Source organism: Hypanus sabinus, chromosome 14 (genome assembly GCF_030144855.1).
Source record: "Hypanus sabinus isolate sHypSab1 chromosome 14, sHypSab1.hap1, whole genome shotgun sequence".
Lineage (NCBI taxonomy): Eukaryota > Metazoa > Chordata > Chondrichthyes > Myliobatiformes > Dasyatidae > Hypanus > Hypanus sabinus.
The window spans coordinates 68,643,598-68,669,490 of NC_082719.1; the positions used below are offsets into that span (position 1 = coordinate 68,643,598).

The following is a 25,893-nucleotide window of genomic DNA, read 5'->3' on the forward strand; positions in this document are numbered from 1 at the left end:
ATTCTTACTGATAAATGAGTATTTACACTTAAAGTAACCATTGGTCAGTTGGGGCATCTTTTGTTTCTCCTGCAAAGACTTTACAGAGATTAGCATGTCTCACTAAATGCCAACTCTGCATGTGGTGTGAATCTCACCTCTCCTGCATAGCTTTTCAGCAATACTCAAAAGGAAACTGGTGAAGAAATTGTTTAAGGCCATTTCCGCCAGCATCTGCCAGACACAGTTTGAACAGATAGCATCTCAAACAAGGAAAATAGTACAGCAGTTGAGTAAAATAATTTGCTTCTGTGTTTCAGTTAGCTTCTGGTCGGCTAGATTCAAAAATACTCAAGTATAAGCATAATGTCCTATAAAATAAAACCAACAATCTCTAAATCTTGGTGTATAGAATAACTTTTTAAGTGCTTGACTTTTTTTCATTGTGTTCATTTTCACTGTGTTCATTTTCATACTTTTCATGAGAATGGCCAATGTATATGCAGCCAATCGAACCAAGTGCTGGTTAAGAAATCTAAATTTTATACACACTTTTTAAACAATGAAACATGAGACAACAAAGAGCATTCTTTCTAATAGAATATCAGGACAAAGGTCATTTTCTTATATCCACACAGATATGACATCTATAAATGGCAAAGAATTTAATTTGCAAACCCTTGAGGCAACCATTAGAAGAGACCGTGGGGTTAAGGCGAGGTCATATTCTCAGAATCAGTGGGTTGTAGAGCCCAGAAGCTGGTCCTTCAGCCCAAATCATCCATACTAAGATTTAGTCTCATTTGTCTGCACAAGAGATTCTGCAGATGCTGGAAGTCTTGATCAACACATACAAAATTCTGGAGGAACTGCAGGTCAGGCAGTATCTAAGGAAGGAAGTGAATAATTGATGTTTTGGGCTGAGACCCCTCATGGGGACACTCCATCATTGGCCCCTATCCCACCAAGCCTTTCCTGTCCACGTACCTGCCCGAAAGCATTGTAACAGGCTTATCACATTCAGCATCTCAGCCAGGAAAGAAGTACGGCTGCAGAGTGACAGGTGATGTTTTATACAGAATGTAGAAAATTACAGACCATACTGTAATAACAGATGTGTTGACCTTTCAACTTACTCTAAGAGCTCTCTAATCCTTCCCTTAGCCTTCCATTGTTCTATCACCCATGTCAGAGTCTCTTAAATAGCCCCTAACCACCCTAACAAGGTGATTCACACACCCACTACTCCCCTTAACTTTCCTCCAATCACTTTAAAATTATGCCTCCTTGTATTAGCCATTTTTGCCTTGGGTTAAAAGTCTCTGGCTGTCCATTCTATCTATGCCTCTCACACAAAATCCTGGAGGAACTCAGCAGACCAGGCAGCATCTGTGGAAAAGAGTAAGCAGTCGACGTTTTGGTCAGAGACTCTTCATCAGGACTGGAGAAAAAAGATTGGAAGTCAGTGTAAGAAGGTGGAGGAGGATGAGAGGAAGAAATACAAGATGGTAGTTAATGGGTGAAACCAGGAAGGGATGGGGCAGGGGTGAAGTAAAGAGCTGGGAAGTCAACTGGTGAAAGAGATAAGGGGCTGGAGAAGGGGGAGTCTGATAGGAGAGGACAGAAGGCTATGGAAGAAAGGGAAGAGGGAGGAGCACCAGAGGGAGATGATGGGAATGCTCTGTCTGTGTATGCACTACTATTCAGTTGGTTGATGGAGGGGGAACGGTGATGAAGGTTTGGGGATGGCTGGGTTAAACAGTCAAAATGTAATCAGCAACTGGTTGTATTGAATGTAATTTGTTGGTGTTGCAATAAAAATCAGTGATTTAAAAAAAAGTCTTTTAGATGGGCACATGAAGATACAGAGAATGGCAGGATAAAGATCATCTGGGGCAGAAGAGATTTAGTTTAATTTGTCAATGTTCTGCACAAACGTTGTGAGGTGAAAGCCTGTTCCTGTGCTATTAGGGAATAAGACAGGACAGGTTTGTGGAGGGGAACACCTTACATCTAGTGAAAATAATGCCATTAGATTCAAAGTAAATATGGAAAAAGATCGGTCTGGTCTGCAGGTTGAGATTCTAAATTGGAGCAAGGCAAATTTTGGTGGTATCAGAAAGGATCTGGCAAGTTGTTTCCTGGCAAAGGTGTACTTGGTAAGTGGGGGACCTTCAAAATTGAAACTTTTAAGGTACAAAGCTTGTACGTGCCTGTCAGCATAAAAGGTAAATACAACAGGTTTAGGGAACCCTGGTTTTCAAGAGATATTGAGGCCCTGGTTAAGTAAAAATAAAAGGAGGTGCATAGCAGGTACAGGCAGGTAGGGAGAAATGAGGTGCTTATGGAGTATAAGGAATGCAAGATAACACTTAAAGAATGAAATCAGCAGGGCTAAAAGAAGGCATGTTTGCCCTAGCAGACAAGGTGAAGGGGAATCCTAAAAGATTCTAAAATATGTTAAGAGCAAATGGATTGGAAGGTGACAAATTGGTCCTCTAGATGAAGATTAGAATGGTAATCCATGCATAGAACCAAAAGAGATGAGGCAGATCTTGAATTAATTTTTTCCACCTGCGTTTACTCAGGAGATGGAAACAGAGTTTATAGAAGTGAGGCAAAATGGCATCAACGTCATGAACCCTATACAGGTTACAGAGGAGGAGTTGTTTGCTGTCTTGAGGCAAATTAGGGTGGATAAATCTCCAGGGCCTGACATGGTGTTCTCTAGGAACCTGTGGAACACAAGTGCAGAAATTACTGGGGCCCCAGCAGAGATATTTAAATCATCCTTAGCAACAGGTCAGGTGCCAGAGGAATGGAGGATAGCCAATGTTGTTCTGCAGTTTAAGAAAAGCTGTAAAAATAAACAATGAAATTATAGCAAGTGAGCCTGACATCAAAAGTGGAAAAGATATTGGAAGGTATTCTAAGGGACAGGAAATATGAGTATTTGGATAACCATTGGGGATAGTCAGCATGGCTTCATGCATGGTAGGTTGTGTCTAACCAACCTTATATAGTTTCTTGAGGAAGTTACGGGGAAAGTTGATGAAAGCAAAGCAATGGACATTGTCCACGTGGATTTTAGGAAGGCATTTGACAAGATCCTGCATGGGATGCTGGTCAGGAAGGTTCAGTCACTCAACATTCAAGATGAGGTAGTAAACTGGTTTGACATTGGCTTTGTGGGAGAACCAGAGAGTGGTAGTAGATGGTTGCCTCTCTGACTGGAGGCCTGTGACTAGTGGAGTGCTATAACGATTATTGCTGGGTCCATTGTTATCTATATCAATGATCTGGATGATAATGTGGTTAATTGGATCAACAAATTTGTGAATGATATTAAGATTGCAGTGTAGTAGACAGCAAGGAAGTCAATCAGAGCTTGCAGCGGGAGCTAGACTGGCTGAAAAATGGCAGATGGAATTTAATGCAGAGAAGTGCAAGATGCTACACTCAGCAGGACCAACCAGGGTAGGTCTTAGTGGCAGGGCACTGAGGAGTGCTGTAGAAATAAAAGAATCTGGCAATTTAGGCCCATAATTCATTATAAGTAGCATCACAGGTAGATAGGTTCCTAAAGAAAGCAGTTGGCATATTGGCCTTCATAAATCAAAGCATTGACGACAGGAGATGGGATGTTATGTTGAAGTTGTATAAGACATTGGTGAGGCCTGATTTGGAGTATTGTGAGTGGTTTTGGTCACCTCCCTACAGGAAAGATTTAAATAAAATAGGCAGAGTACAGAGAAAATTTACAAGGTTGTTACTGGGACTAGAGGACCTGAGCTGTAAGGGAAGATTGAATAGGTTATGATTTTATTCCTCGGAAAGTAGAGGATTGAGATTGAGGTGAAATTTGATAGAGGTGTACAAAATTATCAGGGGTATAGAGAGGGTAAATGCCAGCAGGCTTTTTCCACTGAGGCTGGGTGGAATTACAACTAGAGCTCATGGGTTAAGCATGAAAGGTGAAAAGTTTAAGTGGAACATGAGGGGAAACTTCTTCACTGAGAGGACGATGAGAGTGTGAAATGTGCTGCCTGTGCAAGTGGGTGCATGCGAGCTCAACTTCACATTAAACAGAAGTTTAGATAGGTACATGGATGGTAGGGGTATGGAGAACTATGGTCCCAGAGCAGGTCAATGGGCGTAGGCTGTTTAAATGGTTAGCTGCAGACTAGATGGGCCAAAGGGCCCGTTTCTGTGCAACATTTTTCCAGGATTCTATCCCATGAACATTATTAAAATAAAGAAAAGGAAGAGAATAAACAGCAGAATTCATCAGTGGTCACTCTGTGATCATGGTGGATCATTTGTCACTGTTCACCTGCCTACAATCAACAACTACTCTCATTCATTGCTGTTTGCAGGAAGGCGGTTTAGGAACAGCTTCTTCCCCTAAAGCCATCTGATTTCTAAATGGACATTGAACCCATGAGCACTCCCTCACTGTTATTCTGTTTTTGCACTATTTCTAATTTAACTGTTTAATGTGCATATAAATACATACTTACTGTAATTTATTTTTTCCTATATTTATCATGTATTGCATTGTACTGCTACCATTAAGTTAACAGATTTCACAACTTACGCCAGTGATATTAAAACTGATTCTGATTCTAAGATCTGAACATCGTACACCCTTCCTAGTAGAAGTGCTTTTTATCTCAGTGAGGTTGTGCGCCATCCCCTAAATTCTCCACTTCTTAATGATGACAGAAATTAAAGAGCCAACAATCCATTCCATATGCGATGTCAATTCCAGTGGAGACAAGAATGACTATTGGGCAGATGGAGACGTTTGTTTGCATCTTTCGTGGGTGTAGGTTGAGGGGTAACTTTGCTGGTCACATCTATCGATATTAATTTGTTCAGGTAATGTCAGCAAACGTCTCTTCCTCTTTGGCTTTGATCTCGTTAGAAATCAATATTCCATCTGAATCAGATTGACATGATACCATGGGATCTTAGACCATAAACTTTTCTTGTAGCCTGGGAAAAAAACTTCCATTTTTTCATCAACATAAAGCACAATAACCTTGCCTTTATCCTGACACTGTCTCCTTTGGGTTTTAGAGTCAAACACTCAGTGGTCTCTTTCTTCGGTACACTTGTTAATGCAAATATCAAATCAGCCGTCAAATGGCAGCATCTCAATAAAAGCATGCAGACATGGTCAAGAGGTCCAGTTGTTGTTCAGACCAAACATCTGTATTCTAAGTGACTTTGAAAGTCAAATAATTATCGATGCCAGATGGGGAGGTTTGAGTACCTGAGAAACTACTGATGATCTGAGATTTTCATGCACAACCATCTCTGGAATTTAAAGAAAATGGAGTGAGAAATATAGTGAATGGCAATTCTGTGGGCAAAAACACCTTATTAATGAGAGAAAATGCCCAGACTGGTTCAAGCTGACAGGAAAATGACAGTGACTTAAATAACGATGCACTACAACAGTGGTATGCAGAAGAGCATCTCTAAATGCACATCACATCAAACCTCGAAGTGAATTGGCTACATCAGCAGAAGGCCATGAACATACACTCAGTACAGGTTGTTGGTGTGGCTGCACCAGTACTGTATACAGTTTTGGTCACCCTGTTATAGGACAGATTATTTTTAGCGTGTTGCACCAGACAGTCAGCCATTCTTGTTTGGCGCATCTCCTTTGGTCTCCTTTCAGGTTAATCGGGTCACAACATGAACATTCCTGTCTCAACCCTTTTTTTTACAAGGCCGAGTGGCTAGCTCGGCACTCAACCTGGCATGGATGGAAAGCGTGCTCAGGGGTGGCCCAACTTGGATTCGAACTTGGGAGCCATTGCACCACCAGCTGGCAATAGGACAGATGGTGTTAAACTATAAAGTATAAGGATGTTGCCAGGATCAGACAGTCTCAAGTGGAGAAGCAGGTCCAAATCACTATCATCTGCATCTATCATCTACAGCCAATAAAGTACCTATCTATCTATCAACTCAACCAATCATGTGGCAGTAACTCAATGCATAATAGCATGCAGACATGGTCAAAAAGTTCAGTTGTTGTTCAGACCAAACATCAGAACGGGGAAGAAATGTGATCAAAGTGATATTGACCGTGGAATGATAGTTGGTGCCAGACGGGGTGGTTTGAGTATCTCAGAAGCTGCTGATCTCTTGGGAATTTCACACAGGACAGTCTCTAGAGTTTACAGAGCATTGTGCAAAAAACAAAAAAATGTCCAGTGAGTGGCAGCTCGAAGGGTGAAGATGCCCTGTTAATGAGAGAGGTCAAAGGAGTCACTTTGGGCAAGAGTGAGCAAGAGACGTCACTGCAGGATGGGAGCCATTGGAAAAGATCAGGTGTCCTCAGTAGTGAGTCCTAAATTTGAAGAAGCGAATGAATGTGAACATCGTTGCAAGATGGGAGCCATTTGAAAAGAACAAGTCTCAACGGCAGTGAGTTTTATTTGGGCCAATCAAAAGAAGGGAGGTGTAAGTGAAGTGGTCATTGTTGGAGTGGGCCAGGCTTCTGCTCAACAGGCTTGGAAAAGCACATGCGGAGGTTCTAAATAAGTTTTAAGTAAGCTTTTACAGAAATCTATTTCTTTGACTACTAGTACATAGCTAATGCAATGTGGACGTGTCCAGAGTTAGATTGTGTTCTTTGTGTGAGATGTGGGAACTCTGGAGTCTTCCAGTATCCCAGGTAACTGCATCTGCATGAAGTGCATCAGCTGCATCTCCTTAGAGACTGTGTTTTGGAAATGGAGCTCGATACAGGAAAATGAGAAAATGAAAGATAGAAGCTACGGAGAGGTGGTCACCCCTAAGTTTCAGGAGGCAGCTACCTGGGTGAGTGTCAGGAGAGGGAAAGAGGATAGGCAGCCAGTGTGGCTATTTCCAACATTAGTAAGTAACATGCTCTGGATACTGATGGGGGGGTGGCTGTGGTTTGAGCTACTGGGGAAAACCAAACTGGTCAGATCCCTGGCTCTGCTTCTGGTTCTGAGGATCAAAAGGGAAAGGGGGAGAAGAAGAGTGTGGAAGAGATAGAGGATTCCAGTGTATCTCCAGAATGGTAATCTCTAGATTGCTGCCTGTGCTATGCTATGATCGGGCAGATGAAAGTGTGACTAAAGTATTGGTGCAGGTGGCAGGTGTTCAGTTTTCTGGATCATTGGGATATCTTCTGGGCGGCCATGATCTGAACACAATGGGCAGGTTACACCTGAACCCGAGGGTAACCAATATTTTTGGGGGCAAGTTTGCTAGTGCTGTGGGGGAGGGTTTAAATTAATTTGGCAGGGGGAATGGGAACTGGAGTGTTAGGGCTGAGGATGGGGCAGTTGGTATACAAGTAGATGCAGTGTGTAGTGAGACTGTGAGGAAGGACAGACGGATTAAAGGTCAAAATTAAAGTCAGTGGGATGAGTTTACGTGTAATTTGGAGACAAAGTTGAGAAGGGTGATGAATACAGGAGTGAATGTGTCATATCTGAATGACACAGTATACAGAATAAGGTAGATGATCTTGTTGTGCATTTAGAGATTGGCAGGTACGACATTGTGGGAATTAATGGGTCGTGACTGCAAGAAGATTATAGTTGGAGCTCAACGTCCAAGGATACACATTGTATCAAAAGGACAGGCAGGTAGGCAGAATGGATGGGGTGGCTCTGTTGGTAAAAAATGAAGTTGAATCATTAGGATAGCAAGAAATTCCGACATCACAGATATTGGTGGTAAAAAAGGAGCTAGATATTCTGTGGCAGAGTATTCTGTGAAAATTTAAGCTTGTACATTCATTAATCTATGCAGTATGCTTTTAATCAGTTTGCATTACACAACCTGTACCAATAAAATATTTTAGAACAGAAGTAGAGGGGTGAAGGAGGGAAGAGTCTCTCATTGTTCGTCTCATTTTCTTTACCACTCTTATGATGCCTACAATACTTCAAATGGTTTACTGCTGTGTGGATATGACGTTTGGAAAGGCTGTGGTAATACATTTGAGAAATATTAGATAAATTAGTCCCAGTCTCTACTAATAACTATAGATAATCAGTAATAGAAACCACCAAACAGCATTTAGCAACAACGACAACCACGTCAACGATTTTAGTTGGCCCATACAAAAAAGGATGAGACCGATTGCGATTTCCAGAAGTATGTCCTAATGAGATTTATGTGTTGCAAGGTCAACATCAAGAGATTACAAAATGAGGAGAAAAACATTGAAGAAACCATGAAGAAACCTGTGTTGCGTGCAAGGGCTGTGGCACCAAGAATTAGGAACCCATGAAATAAAACGAACAAGGACACTTAAGTTAACTTTAGAAAGAAACTAAGGCAAACTTGTATCGGGAAGAAAGGATGTACATCAGAAATTATTAATAAAATTAATGATATAAACCATTAAAAATGATGCTAATGGACCAGTTTTTATGACACTGTGTGATACTTTGATGGGAAATGTGCCGAATTGTGAACATTTTTGTTGTGATACCTGGATGAGTTTATCTGCAATGACTCGCAAGAAGATAAAATCTGTTTGATTGTCACCTCATCAAACACCCTCAAGCTTCCCTCTACCTTAGCTATTACTTGTTCAATCTGTTAAATGTATTGATGACACTTGCCAGGCCTCCACAAACAGATCCAGTCAAAACCATCATCTTTTTATCACCTAGAAGGGTAACCACAGCAAGTGTATGGGAGTGCTGATATTGCAGCTCGCCTCCATTTCACTCAACCTTCTGATCTGACAATGCATAAACTTTTCATCATCACAGAATGAGAAGCCCTAATTTGCCTCCATGCCAGCACTAAGAACACCTCGAATAGAACTGCTGCAGTTCAAGCTGTTTCACCACCAAGTCGTCAAGACCAGCAAATTTGGGTATCACTGACATTGTCAGGAAGCCACGGTTCTGTAATTGAAAGCCTTCAGAGAATGAAGCAAGTTATTTATTTGATTTAAAGTTTCTTTAATTGGAAAGATCTGTTAAGCAAAACGATTATTTTCTCTTTCTTAATAATTATCTCCACAATTTCCACCAACACAGTGACACCTGACACAACTTCCTCTTCCCTTTGTTTTCAGCATTTGAAAGAGATCATTCCCTCTGCAGCTCTCTATTCGTTCTTTTGTCTCTTTAAAACTCATTCCCCGTCTCACAGCATTTTCCCGTGTCACTGCAGGAGATGCAACATCTGATCTTTTCTCTCCTGTCTTCCCACGATTGATGTGCTTCAGGTTATCTTTTCAACCTCAGCAATTACACTTTTTCAGGCTTAAGATTAAACACTAGCTTTATTTGTCACCTGTACATTGAAACATCAAAATATACAGTGACGTGCATCGTTTTGAATCGACAGTCAATGCAGTCTGAGGATCGTGCTGGGCGCAGTGTGCAAGTGTCACCACGCTTCTGGCACCAACACAGCATGCCCACAGCTCGCCGACCCTATCCCTAAATGTACGTCTCTGGAATGTGGGAGAAAACCGAAGCATCCAGAGGAAACCCACATGGTCACAGGGAGAATGTACAAACTCCTAACAGACGGTGGCAGGAAATGTAACCTGATCGGTGATTGCTGGCTTTGCAAAGCGATCACCTTAACTGCTATGTTACTGCACTGCCCAAAGAGACTACTTTGAGCTACTAATCACTGGTTATTTTCATTCTCTATCCAATGGCCACTCTTTATCCCTTGGCTTTTACACTGTTCCAGTATAGCAAATTGACTGGTCAAATAACCGTACATCATGTCCTGACCCGGTACGCTACAGCTCACAGGATTGAATATTTAATTCAACATTTTCTGAATACCTATTTTTCTTATTTTACCAGAACTGGCCAGAGTTGAATATTTCCTACAATTTCTTAATTTCAGGTTTCCAGTAAGAGCAATGTTCTTATCTCACAGTTGCAGCATCTACTTTATCTAGGCATTTCAGTATTTGATAGGTTTCGGTGAGATACCCCACTCATTCTTCTAAACTCTAGTGAATGCAGGCCCAGAATCATCACACTCCTCATATGTTAATCCTTTCATTCCTGCGATCATTCTCATAACACCAGCACTTCCTTTCTTAGATAAGGGGGCCCCAGGCTGCTTGCAATGCTCCAAGTACAGTCATTTCATGCCTTATAAAGCCTCAGCATTACATCCTTTTATATTCTAGTCCTTTTGAAATAACTGCTAACATTGCATTTGCCTTCCTTACTACCGACTCGACCTACAAGTTAACATTAAGGGAATTCTGCATGAGGACTCGCAAACCCCTTTGCACCTCTGATTTCTGAATTTTCCCCCATTTAGAAAATAGTCTATGCATTTATTCCTTCTACCAAAGTACATAACCATACATTTCCCTGCACTATATATTCCATCTGCACTTTGCCATGCTCCTAATTTGTCTACTCTTTGTAGACTCTCTGCTATCTCAACACTTCCTGTCCCTACACCTCTCTTTTGTATCATCCGTAAACTTGACTGCTAAGCCATCAATTCTGTCATCCAAATCATTGACATGTAGCTTGAACAGAAGCGTTCCCAACACAACCCTGCAAACCACCACTAGTCATCGGCAGCTGAACAGAAAAGGCTCCTTTATTCACACTTTGCCTCCTGCTATCCAGCCAAACCAACAGCATGAAGAGAAAGACTTTGATACCACTGTTCAGATTTTAATGTATTCAGTACTCCCCAGCAATGGCCCATACTCACCATACCATGCATAAAACAACCCCCAAAACCCACATTTCAGCAGGCAGTTTCTATGTGCTGAGGCATGAGCTACTGTTCCTCCATCTCTGGAGTAGGACTAGTAGTGTGCAGGGATTTCAATCAGGTTCCTAGCACAGTAATGTAGGGATGGCAGGGCAGAGCAGATTTGTTATAACTCAGAATGACCAATCGGATAGCAGGATACACCCTTACAGAATTCACAGATTGCTAGCCAAAATTAAGATATGAAATTGATTTGGAGAGGGAAAAAGTTTCAATTTATCTTTTTTTTGTTTCTGGATCCATTCAGAGACAACATTGCTGTGCAGTTAAACATATTACACTAATTGTAGTCATTGTTCATATTTGACGAAAGCATTTTATCTAAAAATATGATCAGCATAAGTATGAGGTCATAGCTTTATAATAACTATGGTAATATATTGAACCTGGAAATAGCATGTTCTCCAATCTGTGAGTGAAGCTGGTATGTCAGCCTGAAAAATGTGCAAGAGCATCTGGCAGTTTCAGAAAGCTAAATTCAAAAACAAATGAAAGTCTGAAAATAAGTGTAAGGTTTTTTTTCTGGACACAGTGTTTTTGCTTAAATGTATATTTTGTGTTAAATGTCTCTAAGCAAACTGAAATTATTTTGAAGTCTGAAATGTTTAATTTTTGCCTTTTTAATAAAGTTGACGCAATTTTTCTATTTTCGAAGTTAATCAGTACAGAGAGGTTTTTGTCATGAGCAGATACATATGTTAATCAGAAATGGAGGGAGAAAATACTGTAGATTAAAGACAGAATTTAGAAAGAGGAATAGAGTATATACTCAGACCAAGAAGAATTAAATTTGTTTTTATTGCAGTATTTAACCAAATATAGACCATAATTTTCTTGAGGAGTTTTATTTACTGCCAACTGGAAAAAAAAATGCAAAAGCTGCCCAAAAGTTGTGAAGAAAATATTTACAAGTAGACAAATGGGGAAAAAAATGTATGTACAAAAAATTTACAAATATACAGAGGCCATTGTAAATAAACAACTATTCACCAGCCATCAATTCCAAACTCCTCACCTTGCTAGCAAAGCCAGGGTTTAAGCCAGGCCTGGAAGGACCAGAAAATTCTACTGCTGGTTTCCTGGGCAGGGGTGGGGATTAATCAATCATGTGACCAGACATAATAATTATTTCATATGGAGAACTGGAACATTTTAAACAGGGATTTTAACACTCTTACAGTCTTATTCCACAACAAATGCATTAGTTAAATCTACAGATCAGTATCCACGTGCTCAAATAAATATAAAAGAATGATGCCTCCCCACCAGTGGTAGTGCTTACTTCCACTAACCCAGGTATTATTTTGGATGCTCCAAACTCTCTCTCGGGTCTTTTGGGTCCGTGACATCAACCAGGAAATGTGCTGTGTTTAGACAAGTAATGTGCGTGGCAGGAGCTGTCCTGCTCTCTGCAAACCAATGTAACAGTGTGAGTGAAAATAAATGAAATTGTTTGAAATGCCTGAGTTTAGAATCTTTATTTTTGAGTTGTACACCAGTAAAACATGTTAACTGAAGGAACAACACACACAAAATGCTGGTGGAACACAGCAGGCCAGGCAGCATCTATAAGGAGAATCACCGTCGAAGTTTCAGTCCGAGACCCTGACGAAGGTCCTGACGAAGGGTCTCAGCCCGAAACGTCGACAGTGCTTCTCCTTATAGATGCTGCCTGGCCTGCTGTGTTCCACCAGCATTTTGTGTGTGTTGTTTGAATTTCCAGCAGCTGCAGATTTCCTCATGTTTGCTTGTTAACTGAAGGGATTGTTTTGATTAGCCAAGCTAGCGATTGATTTACTGTTAAAGTGTGTAAATGGTGAACTCCGAAGAACTGCAGAACGGGAAGGCAAAGTGTGTGAACTACTAGGGGAAACTAGACCAGGGACAGAACAAGGAGGAGTGACTAACCAGGCAAAGGGGCAAGGTTAGCAGGAGAATTAGTGTTGGCAACCTGTTCTGTCATATACTTTGATAATTTACTTAGAACTTTGTTTTCCTCCATAGATGCTGCCTGACTTGTTTCTCCAGCATTTTGTATGTTGTCCTAACCAACATTCTGCACTGTTCTACATAAATCTGTTTTTATACTCATGTCTTTTTTAGGCTCTGCCTCTGTTATGATTCATAGGTTGACATATGTTGTACTAACCATTCTCTCAACATGCTTTTCTACTTGAACGCATTTGTGCCATCTACTTGTGGAGACACTTTCTAAAATTTTTGCCATTTATTTGATACTGTCCCTCTATTTTTCCAGATTTTTTTCCCACTTCATTGCTAGTAGAATCATTAAGAGATCATTAAGCATTTGTATCTGAATGAAATCTGTTACATTAGCAAGAGCAAATAACCTTTAGCATTTTTTTTGGTGGATTCCATTACTGTGTAAGAATATGGTAACTGATCAGATCATTAATGGATCGGCAGCCATTCATTTTACAACAGTCCTGTTGTTTCTTTGCTGTATTTTTATTCCCAGCTAAAGAAAAGTGAACCTTTGTCCTAATAGGTAGTGTTTGGTTAATTAATAATAGTGGGGGGAGGGGGAAAAGGAGGTGACAGATGTCTAAATAGTGTGAGATTGCTCCGCACTGAGATGTGAAGACATTCGGGTGTCCTAGTGCCTCGTTCTTAACTTTAGTATGCAGGTATGGCAAATAATTGGTATAAACCCATGGAATATTACTATTCATTGCTGAGGGAACCTTATTTCTATGGTTCCCCAACAATATGGATTTCTTGTATATTGCAAATAACTAGTCCTTGGTTAAAAGCTTGGTGTTTAACTCTAGCTCTTCGTAGACTTCTGCCCAAGTTAGCAATTTTTTTTTTGAGCAAAGGAAGTTTGGGAGTGGGCTGATTGATCTCTTAAAGAACTAGAACATTTGTTGGCACATGGTATGACTCAGGCCATTGGAGTATTTTCCTCATTTTACCAGTGATCTCTGATACCGCAACGTCAGTTGATTTCATTATCACTTTACCTGGAATTTAGTTCTTTGGTCCAAGTCTGGAGATAAGTGGAGCAGTTAGAGTTACAGGGGAGCAAGTTGGCCAAGTAGTTAGAAAATTAAACAAAATGATATCTACAAGCAAACAAATAATTTTAATAAATATGGTTACTTTAATTATTCAATTTGCATTCTAACTGGAGAAGTTGAGGATATTGTTAAAAGGATTAGAATGTTGCTAAAATGAGCAGAAAATATTTAAAATTTTGTAATAAATGACCAAGAAATTAATAATGATTAAAAGAAATAGAGTCTGCTTTAATAGAAACATTGTTTGTAAAAGCTTTATTAAGTAATTAGCAGTGATAACCTCTGATTTAAGGCAACAAAAGGGGTATTCAAAATATAGTTATCTGAAATTTGAATTAAATTTTGTGTTTGACAATTTCAGATAACCAATCTTATTTTAGACCTTTCCAGTTGTGGTTAGAAATATGAAATGAGTAGGGTGCTCAGTGACGTGGATTACTTCTGTAGAGCTGTGCAGGTCTGGTTTTGTTAGATTGACTGCATTGGCTCTGTTTTTGTTGTTATGAATACTCTGACCAGTTAAATAGGTTTTTTTTTGTCTAGCATTTCATAGTTTTGTCTTATCAACAAACATATCCCCTATGCTAAATGTGCATTTGGTTCAATTCCTACAATCTTGTATCAAGATATATAGTCGTTTTTAGCTCTGCTCCTGTGGAACTCTTGTTTATCGTTTTGTTCCAAACCTAACCTACTCTAGATTTTCAAAACAAGTTTTTAATTTTCTGAACAACACACAAAATGCTGAGATGATAATGGAGCCAAGCATTAAAGATGAGTAGTAACAATCCAGAATTAGTGTTGCCTAGAATACTCTGGAAACCATTGGCAGACAACATGGTTATTCCCTCAAGATCTGAGAGTAGATTTCCCAACTTGTATGTTATGAAATCTCTGCAATGTCCTGCTCAGTTGTTGGACTCCACATAAAGCACAGCAACAAAGTAAAATCAGGCAAACTTTCAGTAAGACTGGGAATTTCTTGTTGGATTGCCAAACTTGTCAACACTTATGAGTGAAAATCTGGACTCTTTGGGCCTGAAAAAGACAAAGCTGAATATTTAATGGCTGAGCTCCAGGCGCTAAGATGTTGTGCATTTACACAAGTTGCTTAGAGTCAAACATGAAATGCTGGATGAAGTCAGCAGTTAGGCAACGTCTATGGTAATGAATAAACAGGTGACATTTCAGGATGAGGCCCTTCAGGACATTAGAGCTTCAGGAAGCTGCAAGCCAGACGGTGATGTTAGAATGTTCTCCACGATATTTACAAGTGCCTGTGGTGACATACCAAATCTCATCAGGAACTTGAAATTGCTTACTTTTTCCACTTCTGGGGGAAATGGTGTGTGTTCCCTCGTTTTGTCCTTTCTGAAGTCCGCAATTAATTCTTTGGTCTTACTGATGTTGAGTATAAGGTTGTTGCTGTGACACCACTCAACTAGCAGATGCATCTTGCTCCTATGCACTGCCTTGGAACCATCTGAAATTCTGCCAACAATAAGTTGTGTCAGCAGCAGTTTTATAGTTGGCATTTTAGCTGTGGCTAGGCACACAGTACTGGGTGTAGAGAGAGTAGAGCAGGGGAATAAGCACACGTCCTTGAGGTTTACCAGTGTTAATTATCAGCGAGGCGGAGATGTTATTTCCGATCCGTACAAACTATGTACAGAATCAGTTGCAGATGGAGGTACAAAGTCCAGGTTTTGGAGCTTTTTGATCAGACCTGTGGGAATGATGGTGTTAAATGCTGAGCTGTAGTCATTAAACAGCAGCCTGACGTAAGTGATGGATACTTTATTGATTTCAAAGGAAATTACAGTGTCACAGTAACATTATACATGTACAGATATACAAATATTAGAGAAACATAGAAAACCAGCAACACAATACAGGCCTTTTGGCCCACAATGCTGTGCCGAACATGTACTTATTTTGGAAAAATAATATATAAAAAAATAAAAGAAGAAAGAACTTTTTTTAAAGTTACCTCATTCTTACAGAATGGGGCTTCTCTTTCTCGGCTATAGGTTGAATCATTGTAGAGCCTAATGGCCGAGGGTAAGAATGACCTTGTATAAAGCTCTTTGGAGCAGCGTAGTTGCCTTAATCTATTACTATAAATGGTCCTCTGTTCAGTCAATGTGGCATGCAGAGGATGAAAGACGATGTCCAGAATTGCTAGAATTTTCCGTAGGGTCCTTTGTTCTACCACAGCCTCCAGTGTGTCTAGTTTGACTCCTATGAAAAAGCTAGCCCCTCTAATCAGTTTATTGAGCCTGTTGGCATCACTGTGCTGATGCCATTGTCCTGCACAGCACTGCTTAGAAGATTGTGCTGGCGACAATGGACTGGTGACACATGAAAGAGAGGCCTGCATACTCAAAAGGACCTCAGGAAGTAGAGGAATTAGTATCATCCAGGTGAATAAAGGCCATGTGAAGAGCCTTTGAGATCGCCTCTATTGTAGACCTATTATGGCAATAAGCAAATTGCTGTGGGTCCAGGTCCTTGCCGATGCAAGAGTTGATTCTAACTATAACCAACCTCAGAGCATTTTTTAAGTGTGGTTGTGAGTGCTACTGGATGATGGTCATTAAGGCAGCTCACCCTACTCTTCTTGGACACTGGTATAATTGTTGCTCTTTATAGCAGGTAGGAACTTCTTTTGCAATGAGAGATTGAAAATGTCTTTGAACACACCAGCCAATTAGTTGGCACAGGTTTTCTGCAGCTTTCCAGGTACAATATCAGGGTCTGCTGTCTTGTGAGGGTTCACCCTCTTGAAAGATCTGGAAGTGAAGCACCACAGCCATTCACGATGTTGCCTTTTGCTTTTTAGCTTGCAAACCCTGCCAGAGTTGATAATATGTCTGATTCCACCTCTAATCTTGATTTGAATCCCTCTGTAGGCCATACCCAGTCATCTAGTATAATATGAAGGTAACATGAAATTAAACTGTTATACAAGTTAAATAATTACTTTCAAAAACAGTCCAGACTAAAATCTACCAACCAGACAACAGAAACATTCAACTAAGACACTTAAGATTAGTTGCACCAGCTCAACTCATGTGAAATATGAATTCAAATAAGTAACCATGCAATGTATACTTAAGGATTGATTATCTTGAAAAACTTTTTGCATTCAGGAGCTTATAAATTCAACTGTAAGGTTTTGCATAATCCTTATAATAACAGGAAGTATGCTGACTGGTGTATGTATCTGGGCATTTTGGTTAAGAATACTCAGTAACAAATGCAAGTGAATGACTAAGTGGTTGCTGTGTAGTTGAAGGAAGATGTTGGCTAGAATACAGATAAAGGTTAGCTGAAACATACCAATTATGCTGTGGATTTTTTTAATAGTGTTTCAGTAATAAGTTTCAAAACTTTTTATTTGGCACAATGATCAATCGACTAAGTAAATTACAATTGTCTAAACTATTTTATGCTGAATTTAATTACCCCAAAAGCTATATATACCCAAATGATTCAGATGCCATTCTTAACAGTCTGTATTGATTCCATTTTTGATAGAGTACTTAGTTTTTGCCTAAATTTAGTAGTTTGATAATTTGTGAAAACTGTACAGTACATGTAAGTCTACAATTTTAAAAGATCAGATGGGATAATGCAAGCCCATAATTAGCTTAAATTGAGCAGCAGGTCTTCAAGGTTGGCATTATATCAGTACTGACGTTGTCTGACCTGCTCTTGTACTGTACTTTTCTGTTTTATGTATCAGATATAACTGAACTGGGAACTTGGGTAAGCATTAACTGACAACTGAGTATCTGCAAGCTTTTCTGAAATTAGTTTTTGAGGGTTTCTATCATGACAGTGTGTGGTTGATATGAACTTGTTCTTAATAAGGAGATTAGTGAATAGGTTGCGGAGGTTATCCACAAGTGAGATGCAATTTGTGTTTTCCTCATGAATCAGAATTCAACCGTTATAACGTACTTTAAAGACCAGAATAAAGTAGGGAGTTTTATATCCAAATTTGTATTGAATTAAAATTTGTTTTATTAGCAGTAGTGCAGAGTAGTCCCTCCCAGGCCTTTGAATCATGCTGCCCTAGCAATCCCCACCAAACTCCCAACTGAGCTCTAATCTAATCACAGGACAATTTACAGTGAACTCACCTGGTGTGTCTTTGGACTATGGGAGGAAACTTGAGTAGTCAAGGGGAACCCATGCATTCCATAGCGAGGACATACAGATTCCTTCCAGAACAGTACTGAAATTGAACTCCAAACTCCAGATGACATCATGCTAATTACTACTCTGCCATGACACCTCAAAATTTACAGGTTGTCTAATTTATTTGGATGGGAAGGGAAATCACAAACATAGATTGGATCAGCAAAATTGTGACATAGTATTTAATCTAGAAAGTATGGTCGTCATCAGTTGAGTTTTCCTCTGTGTGTTTCAAACCTATTCAGTTGTTGGACTCCATGTAATGTGCTGCAGCATGGTACTATCAGGCAAAGTTTGAATAAGGTTAGTTCTTTCTTGTAGGATTGCTAAACTTGCCAGCACTTAATAGTGAAAATCTGTGCCTTTGGTATTGGAAAAAGTTGAAGCAGGATATTTAATGGATGAACTCTAGACATTGTGTGTATTTACACAATTGACTCATTAATAGTACAAGTACAAAAGCAATGAATGTTGATTTTTAAACAAGCCGTTTAGTTGTAAAATGCTGCACGCAGAGCCTCTCTGAAATACTAAAGGCAGTTTAGGAAACTGATTTCACTCCTCTCCCACCCACCCCCCCACCCCCACGCCCTCTACCTTCCTCCTCACCTGGCTTCACCTATTGCCTGTCAACCACTTCCCACCTTATTCTGGCTTCTTCCCACTTTCCTTTGCAGTTCTGATGAAGGGTCTCTGCCTGAAACATTGAGTGTTTCGTTGTTTAGGGAACTGAAAGCAATGTGCTCAGGATATCTAAAATATAAATAAAAGTTAATCAGGGTCATACAAGCAGATGTGAAGGAAGAAATAGTAGTTACATTGCCCAATAGATTACAAAAGAATCAACAGGTATATTTTTCCTGCAGCTTCCATGCTTGCACATTGTAGGTCTGAATTATTGGACACTGAGGTCAATCCTGAAAGTGCAATCAAGTCCACTGATAGTTGTAAATGATCTTAATCTGAGAAGTGTGATGCATTTTATACCTTCGCCCTTCTATTTGTGTCACCCATGGCCGGTGTTGATTTGAGTAGGATTGCTGACCTTCGAGGGAAAAGTCACTTTATTTCTGTTCCTTTATGGAGATTTGTTTCATGTTTTTAATGTATTTAAACTTGCTAATTATTTATTTTTCAACTGTTTCAAAGTGTCTGATCATTAAAGGGTCTTTTGATAGTGACAAAAGCCTTGACCGTTGGGAAGTGGATAATCGTGATCTGTCACCCTGGTACTGCTTGCACATTTAATTCCCATTATGCTTTGCCATCAGCTCTAAGTTTGTATTATTGATGGAAGTAACCCCATATATAATCCTAGATAATTTAGATATGAGATTACAGGACATTTGAATATGCCACCTAGAGTTCACTCTGCATTCTCCTAAAACGTGCTTGAATGTGCTTCTCTTCAGGCACACTGGAAGAGAAATTCCTTAAGAGCTTTGAAAAAAGCCTGTATTATATTTTCCTTCACTACCAGCCCCTGGCAGTGCACCCAGTGCTCTTTAAAACAAATTAGTCCTTCAGCATCTCCTTTGATCTCCCCTCTTCCCACCCCCCCCCCCCCCGCCTTTAATGTCCTAATATTGGACATTTTGACCCAAAGGGAAAAGATGCTGGCTGTTTATCTATGCCTCTATGCTTAGAATGTGGGGTGAGAATATAGACCATATGCAGGCAGATTGGGTTAGTTTTGAATGGCATTAGAGTTAGTAGATGGCATTATTGTTGGCACAGATGTCGATTGAAGGCTCTGTTCCCACGTTATTCAGTATTCTGTTTTCAATAAAACTAAATGTTGTGGAATGATAGAGGCAGGAAAAAAAATCTAGGGAAAGAATTGAGCAGCAAGCGGCTTTGGAAGCTGAAGACATGGTCGTCAGCAGTACTGATTAGATTCAGAATTGACTAAGAGGACTGAAGTTCTAAATCTTTGCTAATGCTTCAATTTTCTTTTAATTTTTAGTGACGACCTGAATCATGTTTCTCCAGAGCATTTGGTGGCTTGTGGTAACATGTCTCTCCAAACAAATCAGTGAATGTTTAAAACTTGGTAAGTGTAAGAGAAACATCTACTATTGTCATGTAAATAGTTGTCTTATCTTTAATGATTATCAAGCACCAAGTTGTGGGCAGTTTAAAAATAGTGAGTTGCAGAATTTCTGATACTGAATTGTGTTGGAAATCTAGATTCCATTGCTTTTTGTTTTTAACATTGAAGTAATAGACGATGTGTATTGGCAAATCATGATTAATAATTAATGTTTCCCCTCTCATCAGAAGCATACTTTAGCGAAGTAAAGTGCATCCACATATGTCAGAAGTGAGCCAGTTGAGCTATGATTAACATTATTGTTATAAACTTGCTTAAGGAACCATGAATTTTAGTCTCACATAGGATCTTTGACTAACATCAATTCAATAGGTTTCAACAACGTTGGTTGACCATGGTAGTGTCTATATAAAATGCAAGTCTATTGGAGCACTCTTTAGAAAAAGACTGCTACAGCTAATCTGTCCATTCTATTGTTAATTTATTATCATCACCACATAGTCAACTGTAGTTGGAAGATGCAAGTAATTGTTAAAACTTTGAGCCAGTCAACCAAATGTTCTTTGCCCACATTTTATTCATATTGTACTGTGCCAGTGTGTTCAGACCAATGACTATTTTACCATGGTTGCTGAATGACTAATTTTGGCAGGCTGAATTCAGCACGATAGATCGTTCATTGGCAATGCAGCATGAAGATTAAAAAGGGCTTGAGCTTTCAGCTTTCTTTTAGGCTGAAATCAGTGCAAGGCCAATAAAAAGAAAGGAGATGTAAGTGGAGCAGCTATTATTGGAGTGGGCTTGCTTTGGCTTAACAGACTAGTACAAGGACAAGCGTGAGCAAGCACAGGTGGTGTTTCTAAGTCAGAAAAAATTCCTAGTATATTTTTTTCTTGAAGGACATAGCTAGTACACTGAGAATGGATTTGGGGTTAATGGTATGTTCCTTGTGTGAGATGTGGGAAATTTGGGAGACCTCCAGTATCCCTAATAAATATTTTGTACAAAGTACGTCAAGGTGTACCTACTTAGAGACTGTTAAGGAACTGGAGCTGCAGCTGGATGACCTTGGGCTCACACAGGAAAATGAGGTGATGGGTAGGAGCTACAAGGGAGGCGGGTACCTAGGTTGCTCTTAGAAGAAGAACAGGGAATAGGTAGCTAGCGCAGAGTACCCCTGTGGCGGTTCCCCTCAATAATAAATATACCACTTTGGATACAGTTGGGGGTGGTGTGGGAACAACCTATCAGGGAAGCCATGGCGACCAGGTCTCTGACTCTGAGTCTGGCTGTGTGTCTCAGAAAGGAAAAGGGAAAAGGAGTGCAGTAGTGATAGGGTCTTTCTCAATTAGAGGACCAGAAAGCAGATTCTGTGGACATGAGACACTCAGGTGGGGGGGTGGAGTTTCAAGATGGCGACGTAAGCATCTGCCTTTTAGGCGCTCTTTATTTTTTCAACTATAATCACCCTTTAATCAAATCTTTCCGAACTTAATCATATGAGTTGCTACTTCTGATTAACTCTTTTTTCCTAAAATAATATTTGATCTAATCTTGTCAAACTTAAAATGGCTACAAGTAAGAAATCGTCTAAGGATCCTTTATCTATCGACACAGTTGCTAACCTTCTGGATTCTAAACTTGCGGGTTTGGAAGGCAGACTAGAAGGTAAATTGGATAGTAAACTGTCAAGTTTGGAAAAAAGGCTTACCACGAAAATATCTGATCTTGAAGGAGTTGTTAGATCGCTTGAAATTAAGATTCAATCGCAGGCATTAGATGTTCAGCGGCATGAAAATAAGATCACGACTCTTGAACAATCAATTTGTGAAAAAGCACGTACAATTGAAGCGTTGGAGAAGAAGATAGAGTCGACTGCTAAAACTATGGATCAGTATAAGTTTAAAATTACTGATCTTGAAAATCGATCTCGCAGACAGAATTTGCACATCATCGGATTTCCCGAAAAAGTTGAGTCCGGTGATTTAACTGAATTTTTCTCTAAATTACTGTGGGAAATTTTCGGTGATAAAGGTTTGCAAACTAAACCTGTTATCGATCGCGCTCACAGAGTTGCGAGGTTTTCGTCTACGACTGGTAAACCACGAGCGGTGATTCATTATCCTCGTGAGAAAGAGTTTCTAATTCGATTAGCTCGTAAAAAAGGTATGATCTCTTACAATACCAATTCATTTCGAATTGTTGAGGATTACTCCTACGATGTAATGAGAGCCAGAATCGCTTTTAAACCAGTGATGGCAGAGATTCACTCGATTGGACTTAAACAAGCTTTAATGTATCCAGCGAAGCTTAGAATTGTGCTGAACGACAACAGTCAACGATTTTTCAACACTCCGGAAGAAGCGAAGAAATTTGTTGAAGAATATCGATCTTCTAGTGCAACTTGAACTATGAGTTACATTGAAGATTTTTTTGGAGAGAGGATGCCATTTCATTTTAAGTTTTAACCCATGAAGTTGGGTTATAACTTCTTATCCTGATCTATGGGTCTGGTTTTTTTTTCTACTACTATTATCATTGCTTATAGATGCTGTTTTAATTTTTATAATATCCTTTTTTATACACGTTTGTATTTTGTAATAATGAATTATTTTTTTAAAATGTCGTTTCTTCTTCCCATAAGACTTTGCTTTTTATAAGCGTTTATTTGTTTGCCTGTACTTAGAAATGGAACAAATGTTTTGAATTTTTTTTGTCTTTTTTTATATATGCTGTAGTGTCTATTAAATCTTTTTTTTTAATTCTATTTTGATAACTCTTTTTTACTAAATTTTCTTATTAGATTGCTGAACTTATATTCATATTTTGTAATATGGCTTTTTCAAAATGTCGTTTCTTCTTCCCATAAGTCTTTGCTTTTGAAATGTCATCTTTCTTGTATTTGAATATGCAATTTTTTCTTTTAAAGGTATATTACACTTTTAAATTTTAATGTTCATTTTTTTTTATTAATGATTTTTTGTTTTACTATTTTAGTTTTTTTTAACCTGACTGATATATATATATATTTTTTTTGCAACCCTATATCTTAATCTGGGTGTTATATAGTTTTTTTTAAATCTTCTTATGGAGCTGCCATCTTGAAATGGGGGTAATATTAGTATTAGTTTATGCGCCTGCCGCTTGGCTTTCTTTCAAAGGGTGGGGGTAGGGGTAGGGATCTTTTTTCACGCTTTTGCTTTTTATTTTTTTGCTTTTAGTTTATGGGCCGACTTTAAATTATTAATATTGTTGAGGTGTCATGATCTCCGGCTGCTCCTGAATCAATTTTCCTTCTTCCTAAATTGTGGGTTATATGTCTTTTTAACCTTTTATGATACACACAATTAATACTGGTATGATGGATAAATCTATTAACTTTATCTCGTGGAATACTAATGGTTTAAATCATCCGATTAAACGTAAAAAAAATTTAAAGTATTCCATAGATTGAACGCTAATATTATTTTTGCACAGGAGACCCATATTAGGAGGGAGGATAATCAATGTTTTTTTAGCTTCTGGAAGGGTCAACAATTTCACTCGAATTGTACCGCTAAAATTAGGGGTGTGTCTATTTTTATAGACCCCTCAATTTCATTTACACATTATGAAGTTATTTCTGATCCACAGGGCAGATTTTTGTTGATAACTGGTTCACTTTTTAATCGGAAAGTCGTTCTAGTTAATATTTATGCTCCAAACTTTGATTGCCCTGAATTTTTTAAACGTTTATTTACTTCCCTTCCTAACTTGAATGAATATATGTTGATAATGGGTGGAGACTTTAATTGTTGTTTGAATCCTTCGATGGATAGATCTAAACCTATTCGAACTCTTCCGAATAGATCAGCTTTACTTATTAATTCTTTTATGGTCGATTCTGGAATTACTGAAATATGGCGGTTTCTGAACCCTAAAGATAAAGAATTTTCATTTTTTTCACATGTATATCATAGTTATTCTAGAATTGATTATTTCCTTATTGATCATCGTTTATTAACAGATGTTATTGATTGTAAATATGACTCTATTGCTATTTCGGATCATGCACCTTTGAAGTTATCTATCAAGATCCCGGACTCTTCTATTAATACTAGATCTTGGAGACTTAATGCTACTTTGCTTCAAGATCCAGAATTTATTACCTTCATAAAACAACAAATTGACTTATTTTTTTCAACAAACTATACCGAAGAGATTGACAGAGGAATACTTTGGGACTCTTTCAAGGCTTTTATCCGTGGACAAATTATCTCATATTCCGTTGGTAAAAGAAAATAAAGATATTTAGATATAGCTTTATTGTTGGATAAAATTAAAGAAATTGATAAGATTTACTCCGTGACTCCTACCAAAGAACTTTATAAGAAGAGAGTTGAGCTTCAAATGGAACATAGTTTATTATTATCTTCTTCAATTGAGAATCAATTAATTAAGACCAGGGCTCAATTTTATATTCATAGTGATCGAACTGGTAAATTGTTAGCTAATCAATTAAAAGCTATTTCGACTAAGCGACAAATTATTAAAATTCGTAAACAAGACGGTAATTTAACTACTGATCATAAAGAAATCAATAACAGTTTTCAAGATTTTTATAAATCTTTATATCAATCAGAATTTGATGGTGACCTGTCCATGATGGATAATTTTTTTAACAACTTGAATATTCCTAAACTGATAGATGAAGATTGTAGCTTGCTTGATGCTCCTATCTCTATGGCCGAAATAAGAGAGGCTATCTCATCAATGAATTCAGGGAAAGCTCCTGGTCCTGATGGTTTTATTGTAGAATTTTAAAAAACTTTTTCTTTATTGCTTTCTCCATGGCTATGTGAAATCTTTAATGATGCGTTTGTTAAGAAGAGATTACCTCAATCTTTTTATGAAGCTACTATTTCTCTAATTCTTAAAAAAGATAAAGATCCTACTTTATGTGCATCTTATCGCCCTATATCATTATTAAATGTAGACTCTAAGATTCTTACAAAAATTTTAGCCATTAGATTAGAAAAGGTACTATCACAGATTATTTCAGAAGATCAAACTGGTTTTATTAGGAATCGGTATTCCTTTTTTAATATTAGAAAATTGATTAACATAATTTATACTTCATCACCTACAACCCCAGAATGTGTTATCTCATGAGATGCTGAAAAAGCTTTTGATAGAGTTGAATGGACATACTTATTTAATGCATTGAGAAACTTTAATTTTAGTCCTAATTTTATATCATGGATTAAATTAATATATTATAAAGCTGTTGCTTCTGTTCTTACAAATAATTATAGATCCTCTTTTTTTCAATTATCTCGTGGTACGAGACAAGGTTGTCCTTTAAGTCCTTTATTATTTAATATTGCATTAGAACCTTTAGCCATTGCTATTCGTGAGTCTCCTAATATTTTTGGTATCATCCGTAATGAGAAGTTATACAAATTATCACTTTATGCTGATGATTTGCTGTTATATATTTCTGATCCTAATAGGTCTATTCCTGCTATTTTATCCTTGTTGGCTCAATTTGGTAGTTTTTCTGGTTATAAATTAAACTTAGATAAGAGTGAATTATTCCCCTTAACCTTATTGAATGACAGGATGCCATTTAAAGTTGTTACTGATAACTTTATCTATTTAGGTATAAAAATCACCAAGAAATATAAAGATTTATTTGGACTGAATTTTTTACCTATGCTTCATCAAATTCAACAACTTACTACAAGATGGTCTCCCTTATTTTTATCATTAGTTGGTCGGATTAATGCTATTAAAATGATGATTTTACCGAAATTTTTATATTTATTTCAAGCCTTACCAATTTTT

General features: G+C 38.4%; 1 protein-coding gene across 1 annotated transcript in view; it reads left to right on the top strand.

The window, feature by feature from the left end:
- The first annotated feature begins 13,361 nt into the window (after nt 1-13,361).
- LOC132404844 (interleukin-6 receptor subunit beta-like) overlaps nt 13,362-25,893 on the top strand; it is a 150,469-nt gene continuing 137,937 nt past the window's right edge. Inside the window, exons 1-2 of the mRNA XM_059989395.1 lie at nt 13,362-13,415; nt 19,981-20,067. Of these exons, the coding sequence (XP_059845378.1) occupies nt 19,995-20,067 (73 nt within the window). The 5' untranslated portion in view covers nt 13,362-13,415; nt 19,981-19,994. The remainder of the gene's footprint in view (nt 13,416-19,980; nt 20,068-25,893) is intronic.